The 26,614-nt window shown below is 44.8% G+C and overlaps 1 protein-coding gene across 1 annotated transcript; it reads right to left on the bottom strand.

Annotated features, from left to right (window-relative positions):
* Positions 1-772: 772 nt before the first annotated feature.
* On the bottom strand, positions 773-10,667 carry LOC104390447 (transmembrane 4 L6 family member 1-like). The gene is made up of 4 exons (XM_009999622.1): positions 10,473-10,667; positions 6,953-7,018; positions 1,829-1,974; positions 773-974 (listed from the first exon to the last, which is right to left on the bottom strand). The coding sequence occupies exons 1-4, from the start codon at positions 10,665-10,667 to the stop codon at positions 773-775; spliced, it is 609 nt and encodes a 202-aa protein (XP_009997924.1).
* Positions 10,668-26,614: the final 15,947 nt, after the last annotated feature.

Here is a 26,614-nt window from a genome sequence, read left to right as displayed (position 1 = left end):
GCCCAGTCAGGACCAGACAGATCAGTGATTTCACCAGCACCTGAGATGCAGCAGGTAAATTTAGAAGGATGAATATTTGGAGTCTCCAATCTAAAAGATCTAGCCCTTTGCCACCCTTTCTTCTTTGTAAAAAAACTTCATTTTTCCCCATGAAACTTCTGAACATTTTGGGTTCTCTTGCTCATCCTCCCATAAATACAGCACAGGCCACTGTCTTTATTGGATGTGAATCGGCAGCTCGGGGCTCGTCCTGGCATTCCCTGGTGGTCATTCACATTCCAGAAATATTTGCCTGAAAGGCAATTAATGAAAGATGATTAACCAGTATTCATGGGGGGGGTATCAGTCTTACTGTGAGCATCTCTTACAGTGAAAATTAACAGTGAAAAAAAGGAAGTAGTGGTGATAAATTAAACTTGAAAGAAGTTTTCTTCCATTTTACTACTGTTGACCAATTAAAGACTCCTCTACTTCTCATCTCTCACTTACAGATGCTGGGGGGTCATTACACTTTATCAAAAATGCTTCTTGAACAGGAACACACCCACTCAGTTGAGTATGTCAATAGAACACATTACTCTGTTCTTTTGAAGTACCTGAGGAGGGAATTATCCCTCACTTCGATGTGAGGGACACACTGAGCAAACGCGCCTGTTCGGCCTCAGCTCCCCAGAAGAGCTCATCCAGGGGCTGTGCAGGTTTCCCTGATCATGTAACATCACCAGAGCATGAAAAATAAAAGTGGTAAGAATGTGAAGGACTCTGGTATCTTTTACTGCATACCAACCTTTCTCTTCCTCATACATGTGCCACATATGAAGCCAATAAGTCCGTTGATGGCTTGAATACAACAAAGAACAGCTTCAATCACACCGATGGCCAGGAGAATAGAGGAAAGGGTGGTATTCCAAAGGATTATGTTTTCAGGCTCTTTGCAAGTGCTCCATGTTGTCTGGTTGAACAAATAGTTTTCTCTGTGATAGAGAAAAACAATTGTTAATGTATTAGAAAATAAACATTTGAGAATGCTTTCTGAGTGATGTTTTCTGAATTTCTTTGTGCAAAACTGTGTGTAAAGTGAGTCTCAGGTTCTATTATAGTTGATAAAAACTGATTACTCTATTCTATTCAGAATTCCCTTTGCAGAAGTGCAGTTAATGACTAGGGAAGAGAGCCACATCTGTACTTCATTGCATGCACGAGAATCTACCTTTTATTTTATGGCAGTGCTAGCAAATAAAGGAGAAGGTCCCTAATAGTTTAAAAATCATAGAATCATAGAGTCTTCAAGGTCGAAAAAGACCTTCAAGATCATCAAGCCAAACTGTCCACCCTACAACCCCTAACCAGTAAACCATCTTCCAAAACACCGTGTGTCTCCATATTCTCCAGTCCTCCTGTGGTAGCTAAATCCAGTTAATCCATCATCTCTAACTCTGTCTTGAAGAACACAGTTCAGTTAGAAAAGATTTTTGTTGTGCTTTTCAGAAGTAGGTAGAGTCAATTAATGATGATTTAACAGATTAATGTGGCATAGATATCAAACATTTCCTTTTGGCTCCAGTGAGAATCACAGCTCAGCAGCCTTTCAAAATCATGGTGCAACTTGCACAAGGGGCTGCTGACAAACACAACAGAGGAAACAGGCAGTTTGTCCAAAGAGGATCCTTGGTCAAAGAGGAACATGCTACTTCAAGAAATGTGAGTTTATTTGTGGACTGGGTGGGCCATCAATTTCACTTCAGAAAAAATCAGATTTGCTATAAAAACATGTGTCTGTGTGGGATTGGGAAAAGCAAAGTTGGAGGAGCTTGTAAGTGATACTCACTCCAGAGTGCTGTTCCTGAAAGGGTAGAGGTATTCTCCGTCACCTGTGTCACACAGAGGGCCCCAGATCAGCACCAGTGAGGAGATGACTGCACAATATGCTCCCCCAGCGAATCCCAGCACAGCCAAGGCCACTGACAGCAGCATCTGAAAGGGAAAAGGCCTTCAGCACTGCATGCACAGAGGCACTGAGCAGCTTGGAAAGCTTACACTGAATGGACAGGAAAAGATGGCTGTGTGTGTCTTACTATTTGCTGAAACTCATGGTAATAGTATGATATTTGTGGAAATAAAATCCAGTTGACTTTTCCTGACTAGTGATGTTAAAGGATTTCAGACTGTATTTTTGTTTGTTTTTAAAATTGGGAAAGCCCAGAGCTTTAATTATTGCAGAGTTTTATTCTTGACCAATAAACTATAAAAAAATCTGGTGGATCTTATTTCAAGAAGCAAATATGAATCCAGTACTGGCTTGCTGTGATCCACACAGTGTGCCTTGGCATTTCCACCTCTTCTTCAACAGCACCTTTCTCAGTCCTTTTGCCAAAAGAAACTAGTAAGCAACTACCAAACCGGGTATGAAAGCAACAGAAGATGCATTTGTTGTTTTTGGTAATGATGAGGAAAGCAAAATAATCTTTCTTATTGCTGCTTTCCTTCATTTTGCAACAGCATAACATGTGGTTACCACTGCTCGTGTTGAGAAATATAATTGTGCTGCTTGTGGCAATGACCAGAGGTGAGTTTGAATTCTGTGTAATGCACCTGTACATTTTGCATTGGCACTCCCACAAAAATGTTGCCTTTACACTCTTTTGGGGTAGTTTTCTATTGATGGATGGGATGTATCTGGCTGCTGTTTGTATAAAGAAACAGAATCTCATCTGAGTGCTACTGGTGATGTATCTGAGACAGGTTTCCCACTACTCTTGTTAAGAGACCCTGCCCATGGTTGTTCACAACTCTGCCAAGAAGGAGAAGAGAGAAGGAAATTCTGGAGGAAACTGACAGAGCCAGGAGAAGACCTGGGCTGGGGGCAAGGCAGCAAGACTGCCTTGGAATCAGGGCAGAGGCACATCTGAGGGAGCACATGAGAAACACTCCCATCTGTATCCTAGGATTGAAGCCAAATACCTCTGGCAACATTTCCTTGTAGCCAGTAAATACCAAGGAAATTTAACAGCCCACAAGGAAGGCAGAAACCTTCTCCTAGTGCCAGCTGCTCCACAGAGTGCTGCATTATAGAGTCAAATGGAAATCTCTGCCATCCACATTGCAGATTTTTAACACATTCTTGAAAATTATTGACTACCCAAACGTGTTCAGGCTGGTGAATGCAGTTTCCAGCTTGCCAGCTGATGACATTACCGCTTTCTTTACAACCTTGCATGCTGCCAGTGTGTGAACTGACTCATTTTGTAGGTTCTTTTGCCTCTAAAGCAATCCTTGAGTTAGAAGTTGCTGGGATTTCTCATGAAATTTATTTCATCATAGCTGATTAATAACTGCCATTTTGTTTTGGTTTTTTTTGCAAAGCTGGACACTCTTTGCCTTTATCTGCATGTTGTCTGAGTTGCCTCTTAGCAGAGTTTCATTGTCAGCAAGTTGTAGGTAATTTAATATCTTGTCCCAGACCAAGGCTGTGCTGGGTTGTAGCTGATGCACCATCTCTCATAATAAGGTCACCTGTGCCTCACAGTGCAGTTGAGTGTCACAGCTGATATCCTGTCTAGAACTCCTACTCACACCAAACCCCTTCTCCCCACTTATTTTCTCATTTACTTCACCTGTTTGAAGGATCTTCATCGTGCTAGCAATTAGTTTTAGCACAGCATAGCAGTATGGGCATCCCAAAGACAATCACGATAGCAAAAGGCAAGTGGTCTTTCCTGCTACTATGCTTTACCATAGTGGTTAGTTCTAATAGTACTTTTCAGTGTTATACTTGTGACTATTCCCTGCCCATGGTTTTCTTATTTTAACTCTGCTGGCTGTATGGCTAGCTTCATCTCACCTGGTCCCTTTACTGTGCTCCTGTATATGGACAAAAAATACTCAGGGGAGTCTGAAGTTGCTGCAGCGTTTTCCCTACCTGTACCACCTTCAGTTATCACTTAAAAAAAAAATAATTCCTCATTGGTGTCTTCAGTTGCAACAAGAGGTCTAAGCTAGGATGCTTGGCTTTGTTGAAATTAGTTTCCCCTGGTGTTGTTCCCTGGTTTCCCCTGACCTAGCTTGTGCAGGTCTTTTTTGCCCTGGTTCGTGTTTCACACACATTTCTTTTTTCTCAGTTTCTTTTTCTGGAGGTAATTTTTGCAGAGTTCATATCCTGGCTAATTATCCAGATACCTCTGATTATCTAGGTTTATTGGTCTGGGAAGCTGTTATGGCTATTCTTGTTCTCCTGGAAACTCTTAGGGAAGGCTTAGAGAGCAATATTGGAGTATGTTTGCTGATGCAATGACATAAGCTGTATTTTGGGGGGTCTTTTTCCTCACTGTGTCAGTGCAGTGGATGCTTTCAAATGTGAACATGTCAAGCTGCGAGATATGCATTCTTAATCTGTTGCTTTCCAAACTCATTACTCTATAATGCAAGGACAAGAAGCCACCTAGGCTTGTTTGCAGGCAACAATGTAAAATGGATTAATGAAAAAACTTACTTAATCACTGTGAGCTGGTGAATTCAATAAAGTGAATAAAAGGATGAGAAATTTAGTAATTATTGTTGCTGCCATTGATATTTCAGCAGTGATGAAATCTGAAACTACAAAACCAGGGATTGTACAAAATATAGAATAGTTTAGGTTGGAAAAGACTTTTAAGATCATCAAGTGCAACCATTACCCTAACTTTATCGAGTCCACTGCTAAACCATGTCCCTAAGCACTGTATCTACACAACTTTTAAACATGTGCAGGGATGGTGACTTCATCACTTCCCTGGGCAGCCTGTTAAATATAATATAAAATATAATAGGATAGAGCCCCTACCCTGAGGAAAATGGTTATTTTTTAATTGAATAATAAATCAGATCAGTATTAGTTCTTTAGCCTTTTCTTTTTTCCCACAAAAAGCAGTGCTGAGTATTTAGTGTAAATTATAATTTTATACCTAAGGTCCCCAAAGCAGAAAGGTGGACAAAGTAGCTTTTGGACTACAGAGGCTCCTGAGTAGCTCCAGTGTGGGCTATTTCTCTGCTAGTAGGTAGAAGCTGGTGGACAAGACACCAAGAGCTGAGGACCCCATGTCAGGTCCACCCAGACCCACCTTGCAAGAAGCCCTGGCTCTTAGGAAGCTGCTGCCATCATGCATGCTTGGACCAGTCCCAGGGCTCCTCTGCTCTCCAGGGTCTGGTGACTCACACCACACCCTGCCCTGGGCATGCAGCCCATATTGTCAGGGTGCCTGGGCAACCCTGCAGTGGGTGTCTCTGCATTTCTTTCTGCTATCCCTAAAGCAAAGTTTCCCTGAGGTTTCTTCTCCTGAAGAAGCACATCATTGGCCTTCACATCTCCCTGCAGTACTCTCTTTTTTTTTGCATGTTTGGAAATCACTCTTCCCCAGGAGCTGTTCCAGGAGAAACAGTTATTTTTAATGCCATTTGTTGCCACTCACTCTTTACTCGTGTCCCTATCTCATGTGTACATTGAGCCACATCCTGTTTAAACCATAGGGTGACTTGCAGAGCTGCACTTCTTTCCACCTCAAACAAGTGGGCAATTCCTACACTTCCAGAAGACAGCATTTTTGAAGACACACTGTCCTTATTGAGTGTCTTCTCTAGTTTGCTTCGAGTAGCTTCATCACCTGCCCATCAGCTCCTAATCAAACAGCACAGAATCAAACTGCTCTCTGGGCAATGTCTGGTGTATTCCTCTGGAACAGCAAATAAGGAAGAGGAGGGACAGTCTGCAGGTGAGCAATGAGTGATGGGAACATGCAGACAGGATACCTGGCATCCATGTGCTGCTTCCAGGAATGGCTCAGGGAGAGAACAGTTGGGGGGATGGGGAGATGCTGTATCAGCAGGCTGGGGGAGTGAACACAGCCAGCCTGGGGAAGTTCCACTCTTGGGTCTCTAATATTTAGTTTCAGGGTGAAGGATGGAGAAGGGAGACCTGAAATGCTGTGTGAACTGAGCCTGGCGCAGCTGGACTTCCCCTTGTGACTGACTGTGTTAGCAGAGTGTGGGAGCACCCACAGTGTGGCTGTTTTTCACCACTACTTTCTACATCACCCAAACCAGGAGAAGCAGCTGGCTCAGGCACTGGGTTCAGGGTGCCTAGGCTCATGTCCCAGCCCATGCAACTGGCTTACTTGGCCGTCATTAGCACATCCCCCTTGCTGTGCATGTGACATTTGGTACAATCAATGTAATGACATGTCCCTTGTGACATAAGGGCTGACATTCCAATGATGAATGTTATTTTGGTATTATGAATAGTGAATTAACTTAAGTAAAACATCATCTCATGGATCAAATCTTTCTCTGGATAAAAAAGAGACCAAATTGCAGTTGCATGTTTCATGTTCACAGCACGTGGGCAAACCTGTGCTACAAGTCACAGCCTTCCCTGCAGAGCAGCCCCCAGGAAGCAGCTCTGGCTTCTTAGTGCCAGCAGCAGCAGCTCAGGCTTTTGGCATGGGCCTGTAAAGTAGCGCATGTATCTGTCCCTACAGGGGTAAGCAGGGATGAACCTGTGGAAAAGCAAATTGTCATGGAAGAGAGTGTAGAGGAAACAGGAGCAGGTGAAAGCAGAAGGAACAGGCAGCCATCTCAGTCTGTAGGATTGCCTTGAGCAGGAGGAAGCTTGATGCTTTATGTGAGTTGAAGTAAAGTAGCTTTGTCTTCCTCTGCCCTAGATGCTCCAGCACCTGCCCTGGCTGAGTATGATTTCCCTCATATCAGTGGCTGCAATTTCATAACATTCTTGTTGGCCTGCTGAGATCTCAGCCCCAGCCCAGGGACGCTGTAGATCAAGCTCCTCTTCTGCATTTCCCTGACATGGCTGTTGATGGTGGTGTGATGGTTTGTCATTATACATTTCCACCTGCTGAGCAGCCAGTTAAGAGTGATTGTGCAAACCCTCTAGTGCCATTTCAACACAAAAATATCCACTTACCCCACATCTGTTAGCACAACATCCTGCTCCGCCTGCTCCCAGCATCACGGATGCTGGCAAAATAACCTGTGAGAAAAGCACAAGCTGAATTGGTGTGCAGTACTTCTGCTGGGATGCTTTTATAAGTCTAGGAGCTGGGGTGTCACGTTGCTCAAATGCAAACTGGCTTCTGCCATTTCTCTGAGTTACACCTGCTTAGATGTTGGTGCTTGCTGAAGAGTAACTCAGGGAGAAGCTGTGGGATTACAGCTAGAGCTGGATGGCAAGTTGCTGGCACAGTCATTGTGATGGCTGAAGCTGAACTACTCCTCTGCTGCAGGGTTTTGATGTTTTCTTTTCAGGGTCAAATACATCAGTTTTAAGAAAACTGAGTTTCTGCTCAAAAGAGATGTGTCACTGGAGTAAGAATTATGTCAGTTTGAATCTTCTGAGCATCCTGTTCTGGATTATAATTGGGAAATCATCCTTAAACTTCCTGAAACACATCTGACTTTGGCTTGTTGTGCTAAGCTTCTGGAAAACCTGTAAAATGGACTTCGCTTAATAGGGAACTCCCAGTTCACATCAGCTTTCTCCATGGTAATTATCAGGTGAAGATGGACTGATACAATTGAGTTAGTTACCAACCCTGTCTCAGGATGTAATGCCACCTTAAAAAGGCACTCTGAAGATAGGAAAAGTTGCATTTATTTTGGTAGCTGGAGGGCATGAAAGCTTCTGTGTGTCCAGCTGTGCAGCCAGAGCACTCCTGCTGCCTTGCCTCTGCCCACCACTGCTTGTGCAAGCATCTCAAAGAGAAACATAAGAAAATGAGTATTTGAGAAAGTAGGAAGTGGTCCCTATAAAGTTAATGAAAGAAGAAAAAACCCCAAACAAACAAAAAGGATAAAAACTATAAAAACAGGCTGACTAGAGGTTGTCCCATACAGGGCAGAAAGAGCAGAATGTCCATGGTGAGTGACACCAGAGGATTTTATGTGTGTAGTGTGAATATCTCTGTTAGAATGTGTAGGACAGTGTTATGAAATCTGCTTGGATTTGCACCTCCTAAATATTTTTCAAAGGATTTGCTCTCTATTGCCTTTTATACACAGCCCAGAGGCAGGCTCCAGCATGTGCAGTGGTCCCTGGACCATAGCTGGAGTTCTGCAGAGCTAGAGCATTGAGGTTAAGAAGACCTTCCTCTTCCTGAAAAGAAGTCAGGTTTTACATAATCACAGGAGGTCCCCAAGACAGCCTTAGTGTGCCAGTGTCTGACACTCAGGACTAATACCTCTGCCCATCAAACCAACACTCTCTTTCCTCCAGGGCTGTCTTTCTTTGGAGGTTTCCCATCTAGGCTGTGAACGCCTTTCTGTCATGTATTAGCCTGGCTCAGGATGAAGGGTTTGCTTGGCAAACTCTTTCTTTCTTTGCAGTGCCTGGTTAAAGACCTGCCTTTTGACACGGAAATGAGAATTTGCAGATCTGGTTGTTGTCAGTAAACAGAGGGCTGTGTGTGAGCCATGGCTCAGTCAGGCAATTCCCAGTGTTAAACACAGGCTTTCCATTAGGAAAGAGGTTACTATGACACATGGAGCCAGTCATCCTCTCCTTACACCCTAAACTTTTGAAATAAGGAAATGGAGAGGTTTTTACGTCATATAAATTTCCATTAGAGAAGCAGCAGAGGAGGAGGAAAAGGCTGGGGGGGTCTGCTCAGCCAAAGTGTGTGCTCAGGATCTGGGTGTTGGTCCAGAGGTGAAGCTCCCAGGTGGAGACAGGTTTTCTGGCTCACAGAGCCAGGCCAGGCTGCTGTGAAGTTTTCCTCTCAGTCCTGGCTCTTCAGGCTATGTCCTGGTTACAGGGAGATTCTCCAAGATCAGGCAAACTGTTGGCCTGACTTTAGTGAGTTTCCTTTGGGGAGAAGCTGGGTGCATGGGGGAACACACTGCAGCCTGGTCTGTCCTCACTATGGAGTCAGGGTATAGACCAGGCTCCAGTCATGGCCATTCTGCTCCTTGCTTAGCTCCCTAGGAAGCCCAGAAGCTAGTTCCGATTTTTCCCTGCTTCCAGCACCTGGAAAATGGAGCTGATGATAATGCTTTCTTTCTCCTTCTCTTCACCTGTGAGCATCTGTTATGCTGCTTTCTGGAAAACATGTACACTCAACAACATTGTTTGTGGATCAATAATTACTCCTAATGCTGTGTTTTGAAGGTCAGTGCAAATTTTTCCTCCCCTCTCACTTGCTGCTCTCATTTCGATGTACGTGGTGCTGACCACAGGCAAGCCTCTGTGGGAGCCTTAAAAGAAGGCATGATCTCAGTGAGCCTGTGACTCCCTCATGCCAAACATCTGCCTTTCCTTTCATTGAAAGCCAATGACTCCTGGGCTTGCAGCGATACGAATTTTCCACAGGCCTCTCATATAGTTCCACTTCTTCCTTTAGGCTTCCTTCCACCAACTCACGCTTAGGTTCAAGCTCAGCATGAGCAATAGGCCCAAGTGGTAGCTGGAGGAAGCAGCAGGCAAGCTGCTGGTGGAGAATAACTTGTTGAATGATCTGATGTTGTGTTTCTGCTTTGAGAAATATGGGTCTGAACCACATCCATTGTGGCTTCTTCATAAACTTAAGTGGCAGCTGCATCACAGCCTGACAGTGAATGAGATTTGCCTTTTTCTGAGTGAATTATTCTTCAATATTCCTTTTTTTATATATTTTTTTTTTTGACATGCAGGTAGCCAGCTCTGTGCCAGTTCACTATCTGCATAGGCTGTGGAACAGCCAGTGTTGTTGTAGGCATGCTACTCTCTTGGCTTTTTTTCTGCTCTTGGGTAAATAATAAGAAAAGTGTACAGGGAGCTTGCTTTCCAACGAACTGGAAAGATCAGTATTTCCAAACAAGTTCCCTTTAGTTGTGGATATTCACATAAAAGTGATCTTTGCTGAGTGGTGGAACGGAGAACTGGTTGTAGAAGAGCACATACAAACCAGATCAAACCCAAAAGAAGGTAGGTGGGTGTGTGAGAACACAGGGAAGTTTTGGGATTTTAAGTCAATTGCAGTTCCACATTGGTTAAGCATTGGCTGGGTCTCCAACAAACACCTGCTGAAACATGTTTCAGTTCTGCCTTTAGTGTTTCTGGTGAATTATGGGAGCATAAAATCAGAGGAGTAACAATAGGGCAGACCATAGTGAGAACTCACCACCTCCAGCTGAACTTAGAACCTCAGCTTTGCTTTGACTCATGGAGGATGAACACCCATGTCACTCTTCCAGAGTGAGAAGTCAGTCCTATTGCTTTCTGCCAACTTGGGCTTCTGATACTTATTTTAGGAATACCTTGTATTCTTGTAATTAGGGGCTTTTTCAGTCTTGAATGCACTTTCTCAGCCCTATATCCAGCTTCCCAATGAAGCTGCTCTCGTGTTTATGCAAAACACGTCTATGACCTTTCGTTGTTAACAGAGGTTTTCTCAGCCCTGATCTTAAAGCAAGACAAAATCCACAGGAAATGGTAGCAACACTTCTCTTACCAGTATCCCAGCTCCCAGAATGCCATGGAAAAACCAGACCAGATCAGTTATCTTGCTGACCTGCAGAACTTGTCCATTGGGGAAGTACAGAAGGATGTTGGAGACAATGGCACATACTGCCAGAGGGAACAGGGTGATCCCAATGCACTTTGAACACTTCCCCGTGCACATGGTAGCTCTGCTGGGGAAAGACATAGGGAGTTTTGGGTTAGTTCAGCATGGGCAGCACAGGATTTCAGCAGTTTTATTCTTTAATAAAAGAAGAATCAGTTTTGAAGGGAAAAAAATGTTCCAGTTAGGACTCACATGGATAATCCTGTTCTACAGAGCCTGTTCCCTTCAGAGACTTTATGTTAAACTGAATTATTAAAAACTGGAATGTTTAATTGAATTTATTAAAGATTGCCAGGATTAAACATGTGCTGGAATGAAATTAGCAGAGAGTTTCATTTTAGTTGTTAACGGACAATATTCTGACCACGAAGACCATCAGTAGCAAAACCATGGTTGCACAAACTGATACCCTGGCTGGCAGACTCCATGGTAGGTGGACAATGAGGTGGATGCACCAGTTGTCTGGGATCAGTGTCTTGGGAAGCTGAGTCGAAATTTCCTGCACTGAAGGTCAAAAAGAGCAAGGAAATTACTTCCAGGGATGCCACAGAAACTATCAGCCCTGCCTCAGTGCTAGGACAGGTGAGGAGCCTCACCAGAGCCTCTACCAGCTACATTTTCTCAATTTTAGTCAAAAAGACACTGTCAGCAAGAACTGGAGAAACTTTCATAACTGTTTCCTGTGACGTGCCTGTTCTGCAGATAAGGGGAGATAAGACTGTAGGTTACAGGGCTGTTTGGCACCCACACTAAAATATCTGAAAAAAATGGATGCATGTCTAATCCTGTGGCTATCTGCTAAGGGCAGGTCACAAAACCATCCCTTTTCAGACAGCTGCCATAACGTGTAAAACAGCTGCTTCATATTTCACAGTGGTCAGGTTATTCTTTTAAAACCAAAGAATCAACAGAAATGAAGCACTGGTTGAGAGGGATCTCTGCAGGTCTCAAATCCAACCTCCTCCTGAAAGCAGGAATACCACCAACACTAGGTTTCTGTGTCAGCCATGGCTTTGGGTAGCTGAGCTTTGAAAACCCCTGAGGATGGAGCTACCACCACCTCTCTGGGTCACCTGTCACCTGCCCCAGCCTCTGGGTGAAAAAGTCTTTCCTCATGTCCAACCTGAACCTCCCAAACTATAAATATGGATGTTGCTCCTCCTTATAATCTCTCCCACAGCTCCATCACTTCTGTCTCTCCCCTCAAAGTTTGTTCTAGACTGCCATTAGATCTCTCTTCACCAAAATGAACAACCTCATCTCATACCTGTGATCTATAGCTATAGGGAAAAGCCTGATCAGTACAAAAGTGGATCTATGGCTATTTCTCCATGTCAGGTTGGAAATTTCAGACTACTGGGTCAGGGATTATTGAGCTTTCACACTGATTAATTTTATGGCACAAACTCATCACAACTTCATAGTGATGTTTTATTGTAATTTTACTCCAGCTCAAGGCTTTCAAATGCATGAATGTACAAAGTGCCAATCTGTGGGTTTCTGTCCTCAGAGAAAGCTGACAGGTTATGACAAAGGTGGCTTTGCTCTCCCATGAGCAAACTACAGAATGTGAGAGAAGGAAGATGATCTGGACACACACTTTTTCACAACACATACTCCTGCTCTTGCTACGTGCAAATGGTTCCTGCAATAACTGAGCCAGTAAACAATGAAATGTCCCTCAAATTAGTCATGTGTGTTGGCTAATCCTGAAAGTATTTTGACATAAATTGGTTGAAATTAAGCAGACTAGGAGTACAAGAATTGATCAAGGTCAGGTTCCCAACCAAAAAAATGCCCAGGTGAAAGACACAGTGTGAAGCTATATGAGAAAGCCAGAGATGGGCTGAAACCAGCTTTGAGAACAGTGAAGAGGTGAAGTATCCTCAGACCCTTGAAACTGAGAGGGAAAACTTTGTGGGATGCTGTTCCAGTACTTAAAGGGTGGCTACCAAGAGGATGGAGACTCCCTGTTTACAAGGAGTCACATGGAAAAGACAAGGAGTAATGGGCACGAGTTGCTCCTGGGGAGATTTCAATTGGACGCTAGAGGTAAATTTTTCACCACGAGGACAGTCAAACATTGGAATGGTCTCCCAAGAGAAGTGGTAGATTCCCCCACATTGAACAGTTTGAAGTCTCAGGTTGAAAGGGTGCTGAGCCATCTCATGTAAACTAGAGTATTACTTAAAAAGGTTGGCCCAGATGATCCTTGAAGTCTCTTCCAACCTGGCACTCTACATGATTCTATGCTGTATCTTGCTGTGAGATGCCAGAGACTTATTCCAAGTTTGCATTTTTGTAGCAAAAAATTTACATTTTTCTCCACTGATATGAGTTTAGTCAGAGCACTGTGCTCATATGCCTTTTCTTTTGAGCACTATACAATGCTCAAAAGCATTGCTACGTTTGTTAGTCCAGATGTGAAACAAGTTAACTGGCATTAAACTATTCTAGAAGAGAATACTTTTAACAGAGCTGCTTCTGTGTTTACAGCCATTACCTGTTTATATAGTGCTCAAAATTGGACAGGGCATTTTGCAAGCCTCTGGAAAAAAGCTCAAAGAGGTAAAAATCTAAGTGGACTGAAAATGTGCAAATGAAAGATGACATAGTGATGGAGTGGAGGCAAATGGAAAGATTACTGGATATTTCACCTTTCTTGTTCTCAAATATCCAATGCATGTGCTGGTTTTTACACTGTCTTTTGCCTATCTGCTTTCCTGTCTCATTCCAGCTTTTGCTTTTCCATGTGTTTGCCCAACCTCACCTGCTTCCTTCCCAAGAGAGAAGCAAACAAGCACAGGCACAGCCTGGCCTCCTTCTATAAAAGCTAAGTCTTGTGAGTGAGTCATGAAGGCTCTTCTGCATCTTTCATCCGTAGCTGGAGGGCCCAGTTCTTGCCTGGTGTGAAGCAGGACAATGCTGCTTTGGCTGGAAGAGCAAGGGTTTGCAGCCCATTCTGTCTGACCTATCTCAATACCACTTCAAACTGCAAGGAGAACTGACCTAAGCATCAATCAAGAGACCTAGTGAGAGCCTCCACCACCAAAATCAGTGTCGCTTTGTTACCTGTGCACATCAGAGGATCTGACTGTGTTATTACAGCTTAGGAAAACACTCTGGATTGCCTGAAGCACTTAAAACACTTTTGGAATTTAGCAAACAAAAGCACTTTCTACAGCTTTGTTAGGCAAAGTAGCTAGAGCAAGCTTCTAATTTTTAACTAGGGTTTTAGAAAGTTTGGCTTCTTAATGCTGAGGGAAGCATGTAAATACCTTTCTTACCTTCCACACGTGGCTAAGGTGGCCTCCAGGCTCCAGAGATCCCTGCAGCCAGCTTCAGGCTTTCCTGCTCCTCTCTACTGAAGCACAGCAATGTTTTCAGGTGATGGCCTCTATTAAACAAATAGCTGTTTCTGTCTGGAGAATGAGGAAATACCCCAAGTTATCCCTGGTTGGCCAGCACAAGGGTAGCCTGTCACCCAGCCTTATTGATTTTAAGGGGCTGCTCCAGTGGTCAATGCCTCTTCCCCCAGGGCACAGAGATGGAACAGCAGAGACCTTTTGACTGCCACAGCCATTTCAGCTGCACAGAGTTTGCCAGAATAGTAAAAGCAGGAGATGCCCGGGGTGCAAGAGCACAAAGAGGAGCAACGGGTGTGGAGCAGAAAATGTGGCTGAAGCACAAGGTGGTGGCACAGCAAAGTCTGGCCATGGGTGTGGAGTTGTCTTCTGCACAATGGCTTATGGCTGTTGAAATTTAGTGCTGACTTTTGCTGCCAAGTGTTCTGCTGGGAGAGCTGAGTGAGCAGAGTGGGGATGAGAAGGGAAGGAAAAAAAAAATCTAAGTAAGATGGGGGAAAAAAAAGGGAGAAGGACAGAATGGCTGGAGAGAAGGGAGAGGTGTGACCAAGGGAGGACACAAGGAAGGAAAAATACAATTCCAAGGAGGAGAAAGTGGGAAAATGGAAGGGAAACTGAAGCTTTGCTTCAGCAAAGGAGAAAAGAAAGGTAGAAGAGACACTACGGAAGAGCCAAGAAATGAAAAACTGTGCTGAAGAAACGATAAAATATAACTGGGAGAAGACTCATACTGAGGGAAAAGGGACTTCCTTTTGTAGAAAATGTGATAGTAATAACAGTTAAAACATGTCCAAACTCTAAAAGCTATAAACATATAAGTTACTTGGCAGGTTAGACTTGGCCCAAATTATGCCGGGAATATGAGCAGATCCCTCTCTTTTCCTGAAAACATTCCTCCCCAGGCAGGCACCTGCTGTTGCCTGGTTCTCAACATACAGATGGAAGGATGACTTTATCACAAAGACATTAATGAAAGGGGCATGTGAGTGAAAGATGCAAAATGTTCCATTCTCCACCTTGCTGTCTCTTATCTTCATTCTCTAACCTCTCTATGAAAGATCGGTTGTGTAGGGTGGAATTAGTCTCACCTGACTTTGGATGTCAGCCTAGACTGCATTTGTTCTTGATAAGAGAAACAGACACTAGTAAGGAAAAAAAAAATGCAAGATCTGTTTTAAGAGTTACTACAGTAAATCATGTGTGATGAAAGAATCTCAGTAGATGTTGGCATCTGTGGTAGATGAATTGTATCCATGATCACTACCAGTGTGGCAGAGGGGCTGCAAAAGCACAGGGGCAAACCCTGGGACAAAGTCCCTGGGTTGCAAATTTAATCCCACTGGGGTCAGAGGGTGCAGGGAAGGTTGTCTTCCTCCCTGACTCACAGCTGAGGCACCTGGAGGGGACCTGCCATCTTATGTAGAGAGTCAAGAAGCAAATAAGGAAACCTAATAATGATGCCTAAGATGAACTCCCCCCCTAAATCCCATATCTTGGTCGCTTGGATTTTTTAGAGACCTTTACTCTGTAATAACTCTAAGGTACCACGTTTCCCATCTTCACACAGCAAACACTCTCATTTGGACTCAGCATCCTTGATTTTTATTTCACTTCTCTCTGATTTTTCCTGGCTCAAAGCCCTCCAGGGAGATGTGCAAGGCTCACCTCTGCAGTTTCCCATCTATATTGTGTCCCTAGCTCTATACATTGTTTTACTGACCTTTTTGTTTCTTCTCTTTAGCTTCCAACACTTATCCCATATGCCTACCATACTTCATTTATCACTTATCATTTAATATCTAGACTTGATACATACACTTGATTGTGTCTATTAACTTCAATGGCACCTCTCAGTGCCATTCTCCACTGAACAGTTTTTCAAGGAAGTGCACCACGAGCAGAACCAGTGTTTTACTAGTTTTGCACTTTTCCATCTGCCTGCATCAATCTGTTGGCTTTTGTTCTATTACATAGAGTTTAAAATGTTTATGGCAAGTTCAGAGTTTTCATCTATGTTTGTACAACACTTTGTGTTCAGGGGATTTACCAGAGATTAGTGTTTCTATCCATTACAGAAAATTAAAGATACTGGTAAGCTATGTTAAACACAGTTTCTTACTGCTTCAAATCTTTAGATTGGCTCATTACTGAGTTGGATCTATATTCAGTCTTTGATGAGATCTGAACTAAATAGTGCTTATTGTGAGGTACAGAAGGAATGCAAAAAAGAAGAGCACAATGAAAATCTGTATTAACACCAAGGAGCCTGACTCCTGCCTGCTTTTCTGAAGTAATAGTCTCATCCTAAAGAAATGGAAAAAACAAGCTCTAAAACACTTAGAAAAACTGAGTTTTGTCTGTGAAGTGTTTAGTGGCTGAGCTGAGCATATACAATTGTGTACATCTGTTTTTTCCCCTGCAATATTGATTTTGAAGGCAATGAAAGCCTTTTTTTGTTCCACTCATCAATGCCTCCTGATTATATTGGCTTACTGCACATCAGCTCTGGTCCTCCTTTTATTTCTACCCTGTTAGGCATAAACTCTTTAATCATTTTCTGTCTCTAAGTGGGAGCACAGGTACTGAGAAAGGAAATCTAAATATGCAAAAAATCCTTTTCATCTTGCTAGAAATGAAAACCATTCCAGCCCTGCAGTTTCCCTGGGTGGTGCTTTGTGGGAGATAGAAACTGAAGAATTACAGCCCAGTGCAGGTTTTTGAAGGACATATCTGACTGCCCACTTACTCTGTTAATAGATGTGCCCTGTTTGGAGTGCAGCTGCTGCACACTAGTGAGAAAATGCCCTTTTTGCTGTTTATGTGCTGTGTAAAAAGGAGCCAGGCAGCTCAGCTGTCATTTGTTCTAGTACAAATGGGAAGTGGTTCCTCTGAAGTCAAAGTTTTATTCCAAGCACACAGTGACACTCCACTCAATTTAATCTGGCACTTTGGCACCATGGCACAAAGTACCTCTTGCTGCTGTTTCCTATGACTTTTTGCTGCTAATGTTTTCTTCTACGGAGGGAAAGGAAGGTTGATTATCCTAAGAAAGAATCAGGAAGCTGTTTTTGAGATGGGCTGGCTCTGAGAAGGTTCATGTGCTTGAGCATTGCAGAAAACCTCTCCTGAAACCCTAGCAGGCTCTTCCAGCTATTGCAGCAGGTACCCAGGCTAACATGCCTGCCTGTATCCAGGGATGTGCAGATGTCCTGTTAAGGCAGAAACAGCAAGATAGATGCAGCAGCACCAGCATTATTCAGGTTTTCCTTTATCCAGAGGATCCCAGACCCACATAGCACCAGCCAACTAGGAGCTGATCTCATGGCAAGAGCACCAAGGAAAATGAGGAGGAGCAAAATGCAAAACAGCTCAAGGCTTGAATCGGATCAGAGATAGACATAGGCAGGAACTGAATAAGGGAGTGGTGCAGGTTATAGTGCTTGCATAAAGGTTATATATGAGTTTGAAGAGATAGAATGGAAGTTGTTCTGGATCAAGTTGGAAACAGGCTCTCCACACTCTTTGGGAGCATGGTGCCATCACACACAGGTGATCCTAACACACAACATGCTGGACATGCACTTCACAGCAACAACTCAAATGTCATGTGGATGGATCTTTCCTTCCATTTTACCAATTTCTTTTTCCTTCTCTATTTTCCCTTGTCTCTCCTTTTTATGCATAACCCCTTTCCCAACACACTCCAACTCTCTCTGCTCGCTGAGGTTGCATCCTGCTGCCCATAGGCTTCCCCCTCTGATGGCAGCACTCAGGTCATTGCCACTGAGGACAGCAGTGCCACTAACAAGAGAATAAACCTCGTGGTTATTAGTGACTCGGTGAGCATGAGGCACCCAAAGGGTTCACAGCCAACACTCTGCAGAAGCACCTTCGGGGATGAGGGGAACAGTGCTGAAAAAAAAACCAACCCAGAAAGCTCTGCCCATCCAGCAAAGTGTTACCACCTGCTTCCTTCTCTATATGTATGTCCAACTGATTTATTGCAGAGCTAATTTTATTTAATTACCTGAGTGTTTTGTCCAGGGATGGCACTGTTCCAGCCTCACTGTTTTCTAAAATGGCATTGAACCGTGACCTGTGGCCAAGGGTTGTTTGTGCTCCTAACAGAACAACACTGTCACTATCTAGTATTTAAATAATTAGAAGTTTGTGCTTTCATTTTGCTGCTTTTAATTAGTACTTCTTTCTGGTTTTGGCTGAAAGGCATTTCTCATCCCTGTTTTTTCTCACAGGGGTTTGTCCAACTATGTGCTCAGGGTGCAGGTGAATTAGGAGCTAAAAGCAGTACCCACTGGAAAATGCCCCTATTTACCTGACCAAATGGGAGAACTGTTACTTCCTCTGGTGATCCTTCTTCTCCATTCCTAGTTTGCCCAGAACTGCTCTTGATCTCTCAGGAATTGTAGAATCACAGAATCACAGAATGGTTTGGGTTGGAAGGTTCCAACCCCCCTGCTTGAGCAGGGACACCTCCCTCTACATCAGGTTGTTCAAAGCCCCATTATCCAACCTGACATCCACAACTTCTCTGGCCAACCTGTTCCAGCGTCTCACCACCCTCACAGTAAATAATTTCTTCCTAATGTCTAACTTAATCCCTCCTCCTCCAGTTTAAAGCCATTATCTCTTGTCCTCTTGCATCACACCCTTGTCAAAAGTCCCTCCCAAGCTTTCCTGTATCCCCTTCAGGTACTGGAAGGCTGCTATAAGGTCTCCCCTGAGCATTCTTAAGGCTGAACAACCCTAACTGCCTTATCCTGTCTTCATAGGAGAAGTGCTCCAGCCCTCTGATTGTCTTTGTGGCCCTCCTCTGGACTCACTCCAACAGCTCCATGTCCTTTCTGTGTTGGGGGCACCAGAACTGGACACAGAGCTCCAGGTGGGGTCCCACGAAAGTGAAATTGGGGGGCAGAATCACCTCCCTTGACCTGCTGGCCACACTTCTTTTGATGTAGGCCAGGACACAGTTGGCATTCTGGGCTGCAAGCTCACATTGCTGGCTCATGTTGAGCTTCTCATCAACCAACACCCCAAGTCCTTCTCCTCAGGACTGTTCTAAACCCATTCTTTGCACAGCCTGTAATTATACTTGGGATTGCACTACCCAAGGGTGCAGGACCTTGCAGGACTTCTGTGGTGAAGCCTTCAGTAACAAAGAGCAAATTTTTGGAATACACTGAAGAAACATGTGTTTTGTCAAAAAATGCTCATTGCATTTTTTAGAGCTGTTTACATTGCCAGGAGGGAAGGTTTCTGTAGCCCAGGGTGGTGGTTTTGGTCAGACAAGTGTTTTGGTCAGGCAACCTGTGAGAGACTGAAACCTCCCACATGAAGCTGAGGCCCCTGGAGCAGCAACTCCCACTGGAATGAACAAGGAGGGCAACAGCCGAGAGGTTTGGAGCAAACATTAAGGGTAATTAAAAAGGAAAATCAATCCTAGTTGTGTGTGTAGCTGTGATGTTTCGAACATGTACACAAGGTTGGCATTGTAGCCAGAATTACTACTGGCCAGTAAAAGTACTTACTCCTCACTATCTGAGAAGGTAAGTACATCAGAAATTGTGCATCTCAGAGATGCAGCTTTGTCTCAACCCAGGAGCTTTGTCCTCATCCCAGAGTGTGTGTGTGGGGAGGGCTGAGTGAGCAGCCTTGGGGCTGTTCCTTTGCTGGGTTGCCCCAAACCATGACAGTGCTGTGGCTCAAGGGCAGCTGCACTGCCTGTTGCCCCCAGCTCCATGGTCATGTCAGCAGCCATGGCACTGTGCTGCCATGGGCTTTGGGCCCTGTAGCAGAGCTGGCTTGAGTCTGCAGCTTTTCTACTGCTGGCATGAGGAAGACATCAAAAAGCTAGACTTAAGAAGTTGAACAAACTGTCCAACAGGTGCTGCTGTCATTCCTTGGTGCTGTAAGTCATTCTTTATATCAGGGTGTGAGCCTAAAGCATGTCAAGGGCAGGACATGCATTAGCTCTGCGATGACAGCAGGTGTCCAGGAGCTGGGGAGAAAGGCAAGTTCCTAGGGAAGTGTTAAGAGGGAAGACAGTGGGTGGAGGCAGGATCATAGAAGAGCTAGGTGAATAGATGAACTCGCACATGTTAGAAAAACAAAAACCTGGAGAGCCTTCTCCAGTAGGCACATGTCACCCTGTGCAATGCCCAGGCTTGGTGCCTGAGTCTTGTCCCAGCAGCAGCACAGGGAGGCAATGAAACACCGGGGCTGTGGCCACTAGAGGGAGCTGGGTGAGAGCCCAGGCATGAATGCAGACCTGGAGATCTGAAGCAGGACATGGAGGACAGCTGGTTCAGTGTTTTAAACCTCTTTTTAGTATCCTTAAAATGCTTGTATTATTGTTTATAGTTATTAGGATATAAAGATGCCCTTCCCTATTACATGCCAGAAGCACTTCTGCTTCTTGCAGGAACTGCTTTTTAAAAGAGGCTGGGATTCTTTTAAGAGCAGTTTAATAGTTTTGTAACAGGTTGTGTCTGGTGTTGGCTTGCATCAGGCATCCTCATCCCAGGTAAGCTCACAAAAGAAAATGCAGCTGATGCTGTTCCAAGCCTGTTCACCAGATGATATTACATGTGCTGGATGCTCTTACTTGTGAAAAAGCAAACAAGAAAACCATGTGGATTCATACAGCAGTCAGAGGGAGATTCAGTGGTTGCTGGGTTCACCCAGGACACTGCAGACTCAGCTGCAGCTCCCTTCAGCTGATGGGCTGACTCTGTCCCTGAAGTAGGTGAGGGATGCAGATACCTGACTGCTGGGCTAGCCTGGAACTCTCTGCCCAGGATCTGCTTCCACCTCCCTTCACTCTCTGAAGAATAGGTAGGTTGCCTCAGATTAGCAGGTCTCACCTCAGAGCATCCCACTCCCACTACACCCTTGGCCTTGGTGATTGTTCCCAGCCCCTCTGCTGAGCCAGCACCAGCCCTTCCACAGCCACATCTCAGAGGTTTCAGCACTTGGCTGGGAGCTATTTGACTTTTTTTTTATCCTCTGTCTGTCTGCATGTCTAGCCAGGCATTAGATAAAGGAACAAATTACTGCGGAGGATTCTCATCACTGCATGTAAACTCCTCTGTGGGGTGCCTGGCACCCTGGGCAGAATGAAAACTCATTGTTGGAGACTCACCAGGCGCCTCGGAGGGAAGAAGGAGGAGCTGCTACCAAGCCCACGTTCAATTCCTTACTTCTGCTCAGTTTCAGCAACCTGTTGCTGCTAGGAATTTGTCTTACATATCTCAATACTTCAAATTGCTCCGTGAAAATTCTGATTATTTTTGAAAGTGAGTGTAGGATTTTCAGTCCTCACGGCTGCAGAGAAAAACTTCCAAGCTTTTTAAAAAACAGAGGACAAATAAAGGGAATTATCTTTTACTACCTTTTGTAAAAGCCTTCCCATTTTTGAGAGCGTAACTTGTGATTTTTAAATACTCTAGAATAGCAAAATTGTGCTTTTTGGCTAACAGGGCATTTTTAAAAAAAGCAGCGGTTGCAAAACACCCGGCACGCGGTGTCTCTACACGCACTTCTTGTCGCTGGGTTTGTGCTCCTTTCCTCGCCCTTTGTCTGCTTTATCTGCGTGAGATTAGGAGCCCTGCAGGGCAGGGGGGGCCCTGTCTGTGTCTTGCCACTTGTAAAGGAAGCGAGTAATCGTCACCCTTGCTGCTTTCATGTCTACTTGCACAATAGAAGTAATGAACAGTAATAGCAATGCTTTGCCTATCTGCGGCTCCTTTCATCTGAGGACCTTAAAGTGCTTGACAAGCACTAACTAAATTAGCTTCCAAATACCTGGAGAGGGAGTCAGATATAATGATCCCCACTTGGCAGGTGAATGCACACGGGGAAAAGCCAAGGCTAACTGAGTGCTTACTTACAGTTAGTCAGCTGAAACCAAGTTGCCTCCATGGAGGGAGGTTGCTCAGCACTTCTTGAGGCTCAGGCTCTTTCTCAGGTGCCCAAAGGTGGGGTTTGATGTCCACTTTTTACTTCCAAAGCATGCCGACTCTAGACCTGTCTGGCCTGCCTCAAGTCCTGCAGAAGCTTCAGGAGGCATTTCAGGCTCTGTGAATCACGAAGTTTCCTGTTCAAACTACTAGGCTGGCCCGGGAAAGGAGGAAGGTTTTTGCTCACACCGTGTGGGCATCACTGCCCGCAGGCCAAGCCAGGGTGGCTCTGTCTGAGCTAGTCCTGGTCTCAGAAATGAAGTGGGCTCTGGTGCAGAAACATTCCAGCTCTGACCCAGGGGTGCTGCAGCCACTTCTGCATCGTGCTGCCTTTCTCTTCATAACCCTTTCAGAGGGACATCTGCATCTCAGCTGGCAAATTGGTTGAGTCTTGCCTGCATGGTGTGGGCTCACCAGGCTGCACCCCTGCCATGGTGTTCACAAGTCCTGACTTGCAAAGCAAGGTGCCAAGAGCCCTGAGCCAACTGCAGGGTGTTAATCCATAGTCACCTTGTCTCCTGCAAGACTCTCTTAAATGTGCACGTCCCAGGGTTGTTCCCAGCAGGGGAAGGAGAGACTGGTTAAGAGCTGGGCAGAGGAAAAAAAAATCCTCGGTAGGTACTATGTAAGTTTCAGTCCTAACTCATAATGATGGAACAAAAGCAAATTATGTGTTTGGAAAACCACAACAATCTCTTAAAGGTGTTGGTGGAAAGGAGACAGTTTTTTCCGTAGACTGTTGTTCTGGTTTGGTTTGATGGGTTTTTTGGTAGCGGGGAAGGGCCACAGGGTGGCTCCTGTAAGAAGGTGAGAAGCTCCCCCTGCTCCCAAACCCAGCCAAGGAGTCATTAGAGGGACAATAGATGCGCCTCAGCAATTAACATACAGAAGAGCAGCTGTAACACCTGAACAGAGCTAGGAGAGGGGTAGAAGAGCTGTGCTGGAGGAGAGCGGTCCTGGTTGTTGGTGAGGAAGAAGGTGCCCAAGCAGAAGTTTCCCTGCAACCCATGGCGAGATGGCAGCTGTGCCCCTGCACTCGTGGAGGAACATGGTGGAACATTCCCTGAAGGCACCAGGAGGGGTGATCTTGGCCACTGGACTTAGATTTCTGTAGCCAGAGGATTTGCTGCCTGTGGGCTCTTTTTGCAGCTTTGGAAGCCCCCAGGCCAGAGGAGTTTGTTCCCAAAGCAGCCGTGACTCTGTGGGAAGCCCAGGCTGGAGCAGCTCAGACCTGGTGGGAAGGACTCAGGAAGGAGAGGTTCGTGGAGAACTCTCTGCCATGGGAGGGATCCCCTGGGGAAGCAGAGAAGAACTGTAAGGAATCCTTCTTCCTGAGAAGGATGGAGCAGCAAGAACTTGTGAAGTGACTCTAAACCCCATCCCCATCCTCCTGTGCTGCTGGGGGGAAGGAGGGAGAGAAATCGGGAACAAAGTGATTTGGTCCCAGGTTCTTCCTGGAGGAGGTGGGGTAACATATGCAAGCCCTGCTCTGTGTGTTGCCTGTGAACTGTCTGTGTTTGATTAGTGTGAAATTAAATTTTTATTTTTTTTCCCCGAGTTGTGTCTGTTCTACCTGTGGCTGCTCCTTTGTTGTCGTGTTGTTCCAAACCATGACAACTGTGGGATTTCTAATTCTGTAAAAATTATTTTCCTTTTTAATAACAGAGCTGAAAGGTTTCCACTCCATCCAAAGACAGTCTGGCTGTAACAGGATTCTTCAAATAAGAAGCAAGATAGGTACTGAAGAGTGGCAGGGCTTCTCTTTATTGCCAATCTTTGTAGAAACAGATGGAAGACACTAGAAGGCTTGGCAGCCATCTGCAGATCCCGTAGTTCACATCATTTTGCTGTGGGCAGCCACCCAGGTTCCCACAAGGTCACACTTCTCCCTCTTGCTCCTTTTCAGGCAGAGAAGCTGTACAAAGTTGCCTGGACAGCAGATAACACACAACACTCTCCCATTTAATCTGCAAACTCCAGGAAAAGTGTCACAAATCTGCTGAGAAACTTGAAGTTTATGACACTCCTGGAGGTGGCTTGCCTGGTGGAGGTGGGTTTTCAACAGTTTGGAAACCACTTGTGCAGATGTTTTCATAGCAGAGGTGCACCAGCCTTCTGATCATCTGTGTGGCCCTCCTCTGGACTTGCTCCAACAGTTCCATATCCTTCTTGTGCTGGGGACCCCCAGCTGGACACAGTACTCCTAGTAGAGTCTCATGAGAGCTGACTAGTTGGGGATAATCACCTCCCTCAACCTGCTGGTCATGTTGCTTTTGTCACATCCCAGGATACAGTTGACTTTCTGGTCCTGGTTAGTTTTCCAGTGCTAAGGTTTCTTACCACAACTCCCCTATTTACCCAGAGAAAAAATGAAACAATGATCTCGTAGGAGGAAAACAAAAGGGCTACATTTCCTCTAGAATTAGTAAGTAGATCAGTGCTGCTAGATGTGATGGAAAAGGATCCCATGATGCCTGAGGGGAGGCTGGAGGACGTGGACAAGCAGTGGAGGGCTCAGGAGAGCACCAGGGTCTCTTGGCATTGGTCCTCCTGCAGGCAGGCAGTACGGGTGGGTATGAAAGGGTTTCACCACCGAGCTGGGTCACAGCATCACTCCCACAAAGAGTAAAAGTCTGGCAAGACCCTGGTCTCCACCAACCTCATGCATAAGGGCAGGTGCTGAGGCAGGAGGGGTTTAACCTTGCTTCTACCACTGGATGGGAAGCCAGGAGCCTCAGCTGCCTTCCTGTGTGTAAGCCTGGAAGCCACCCAGCCTTCCTCTTCCCTCATTTGTATAATAGGGTTAATAAACAGGCTCTGCTCCACAGTGATGACGTAAAGTTAAGCTCTTTCATGTTTGTTAGGTGCTACAATGGGCAGCACTATAGAAACCCATAAATAATGCACCTTGAAGTTCTGTTGTGGTATTAACCTTGTTTTAACAGTGCAGATTTTGCCACATGCAAAAAAGTTTCTCCTAATTAGGATAAAGACTTCCTTTTTTTAGCCTTGCTGTAATGGCTTTTGAGGCTGAACACGTTACGCTTCCCATTCTATTTGGCAATTTATTATAATCTCTTCAAACTTGCAGCTCCCTGCAGTACACTGTTAAATGCCTTCCTTCTCATCTTTGCATCCCTTAACTATTCTCTAATTTAAGTATATTTTTTCCAATTTATAATTAATTTCTCTAAAGTGTAAATTGAGTGATAATGTTCTCCTTTGTCATCAGCAGGGCAGATACAGGATTTGGCTGAAACCCATGTTGGAAAAGACAGGATCTTTGTGCTGCTTCTGATATGACAGCAGCTCTCTTTTCCTTTTCACAGCTTGGCTCAAGATTTATCTATAGCTAGTAAAGTATCCATGCAGCTGTTCTGCAAGGAGAGCATCTGCACAGAGATGTACAGAGAAAATTATTTTGCCCTAATATCTCCAGACAATCATTTTGATGAATGCCAAGTGTGACCCTGAACTGTGTGCATGGACTGAGCCCAAATGGCTGGAGGGCAATGCTGGGGAGCCATGTGGGCTCTGACGTGGGAATCTAGAGGGCTGGCTTCAGTGTCTGTCCTGCCACAAGGACATTTGGGCACACGTAAGTGAAGTCCACACTGGACCACCAGGCTACAGCTGACTTCCCAATATCCTCACTGATTACCAACTCTTGGAGTTTCAGCAGCTTTTTGTCCTTCTTTCTCCAACTGCTTCAGCCTAGGAGTGCTCCTGGGAAGTGCTGTATATGACAAGGAATCCTTTCTAACCAAGATCCTATCCAGAACTGCAAACAGAATTGGTGGAAGCCTTCAATGCAGACAGTTTTTGAGATTTTCAACTTACCAACATGAATTCAACAGATCCCACTAATTCAGATACACCTGGTGTAATTACCCAAGGCTGCTACAACTCTGAAAATTATTAGAAAGTGCAAGTGAAATTATTTTCCACAGATGTACTATGAGGCTTTTGTATTTAATTTGTGTTTGTGGCTGGAGAGTGTGGAAAATCCCAGGAAGGGGAAGGATGGCTTGGTTGAAAGAGTGGTGTGAAACTTGGGAGGGTGTAAGTAAGTTCCCAGCTTTACCACAAGCCCTCTTTGTCACCTTGGGATGGTCATTACAGGGACAGCCCCAGGTTTGGTGGCAATACCAGCTGAGGGCAGTCTTATGCTGGAAACAGGCAGACTACTTCCCCAACCTGGATTGCAATGCAGTCACAAACCAGAATAGCAGAGGGACCAGGAGCAAATATGTACAAATTTACTGGTGTAAAGAAGTGGCAGAAGGAACAGGGCAGTCAATCTGCTTGAACATCAGCTTGTCATCTGCTTAATGGAGAATGCAAGCTGGATTTCAGAAGTAGGCAGTCCAGATAAAGTGCTCATCTCTGAATTCATGTCCCTGATTTCAAGGAACTGAGGTATAGTCAAGGCAGAAGGTGAGCACATCTAACATCTCTCTTCATTGACCTTCTGGCCATTGCCAGGTTAACTTAGGTATTCTAGTTAATTCACAAACATTAGTTGGCACAAGTCTGGGCCCTAGTGGATTATCTTAAGCTAATTAATGCAATAATTCCTGATGTTCTTAAGAAGAAATCTCCATTGGTGATGTTTCAGGGCTCATTCACAAACTGGTACTCACAATGTTTGCCCTTCAGACCTATGAACATTGCTTCTCATTACAAA

This window comes from Chaetura pelagica, unplaced genomic scaffold (assembly GCF_000747805.2).
Source record: "Chaetura pelagica isolate M959 unplaced genomic scaffold, ChaPel_1.0 scaffold100, whole genome shotgun sequence".
In the NCBI taxonomy this organism is placed as follows: Eukaryota; Metazoa; Chordata; class Aves; order Apodiformes; family Apodidae; genus Chaetura; species Chaetura pelagica.
The sequence above is the reverse complement of the archived record's forward strand: the minus strand, read 5'-3'. Positions and strand labels throughout refer to the sequence as shown.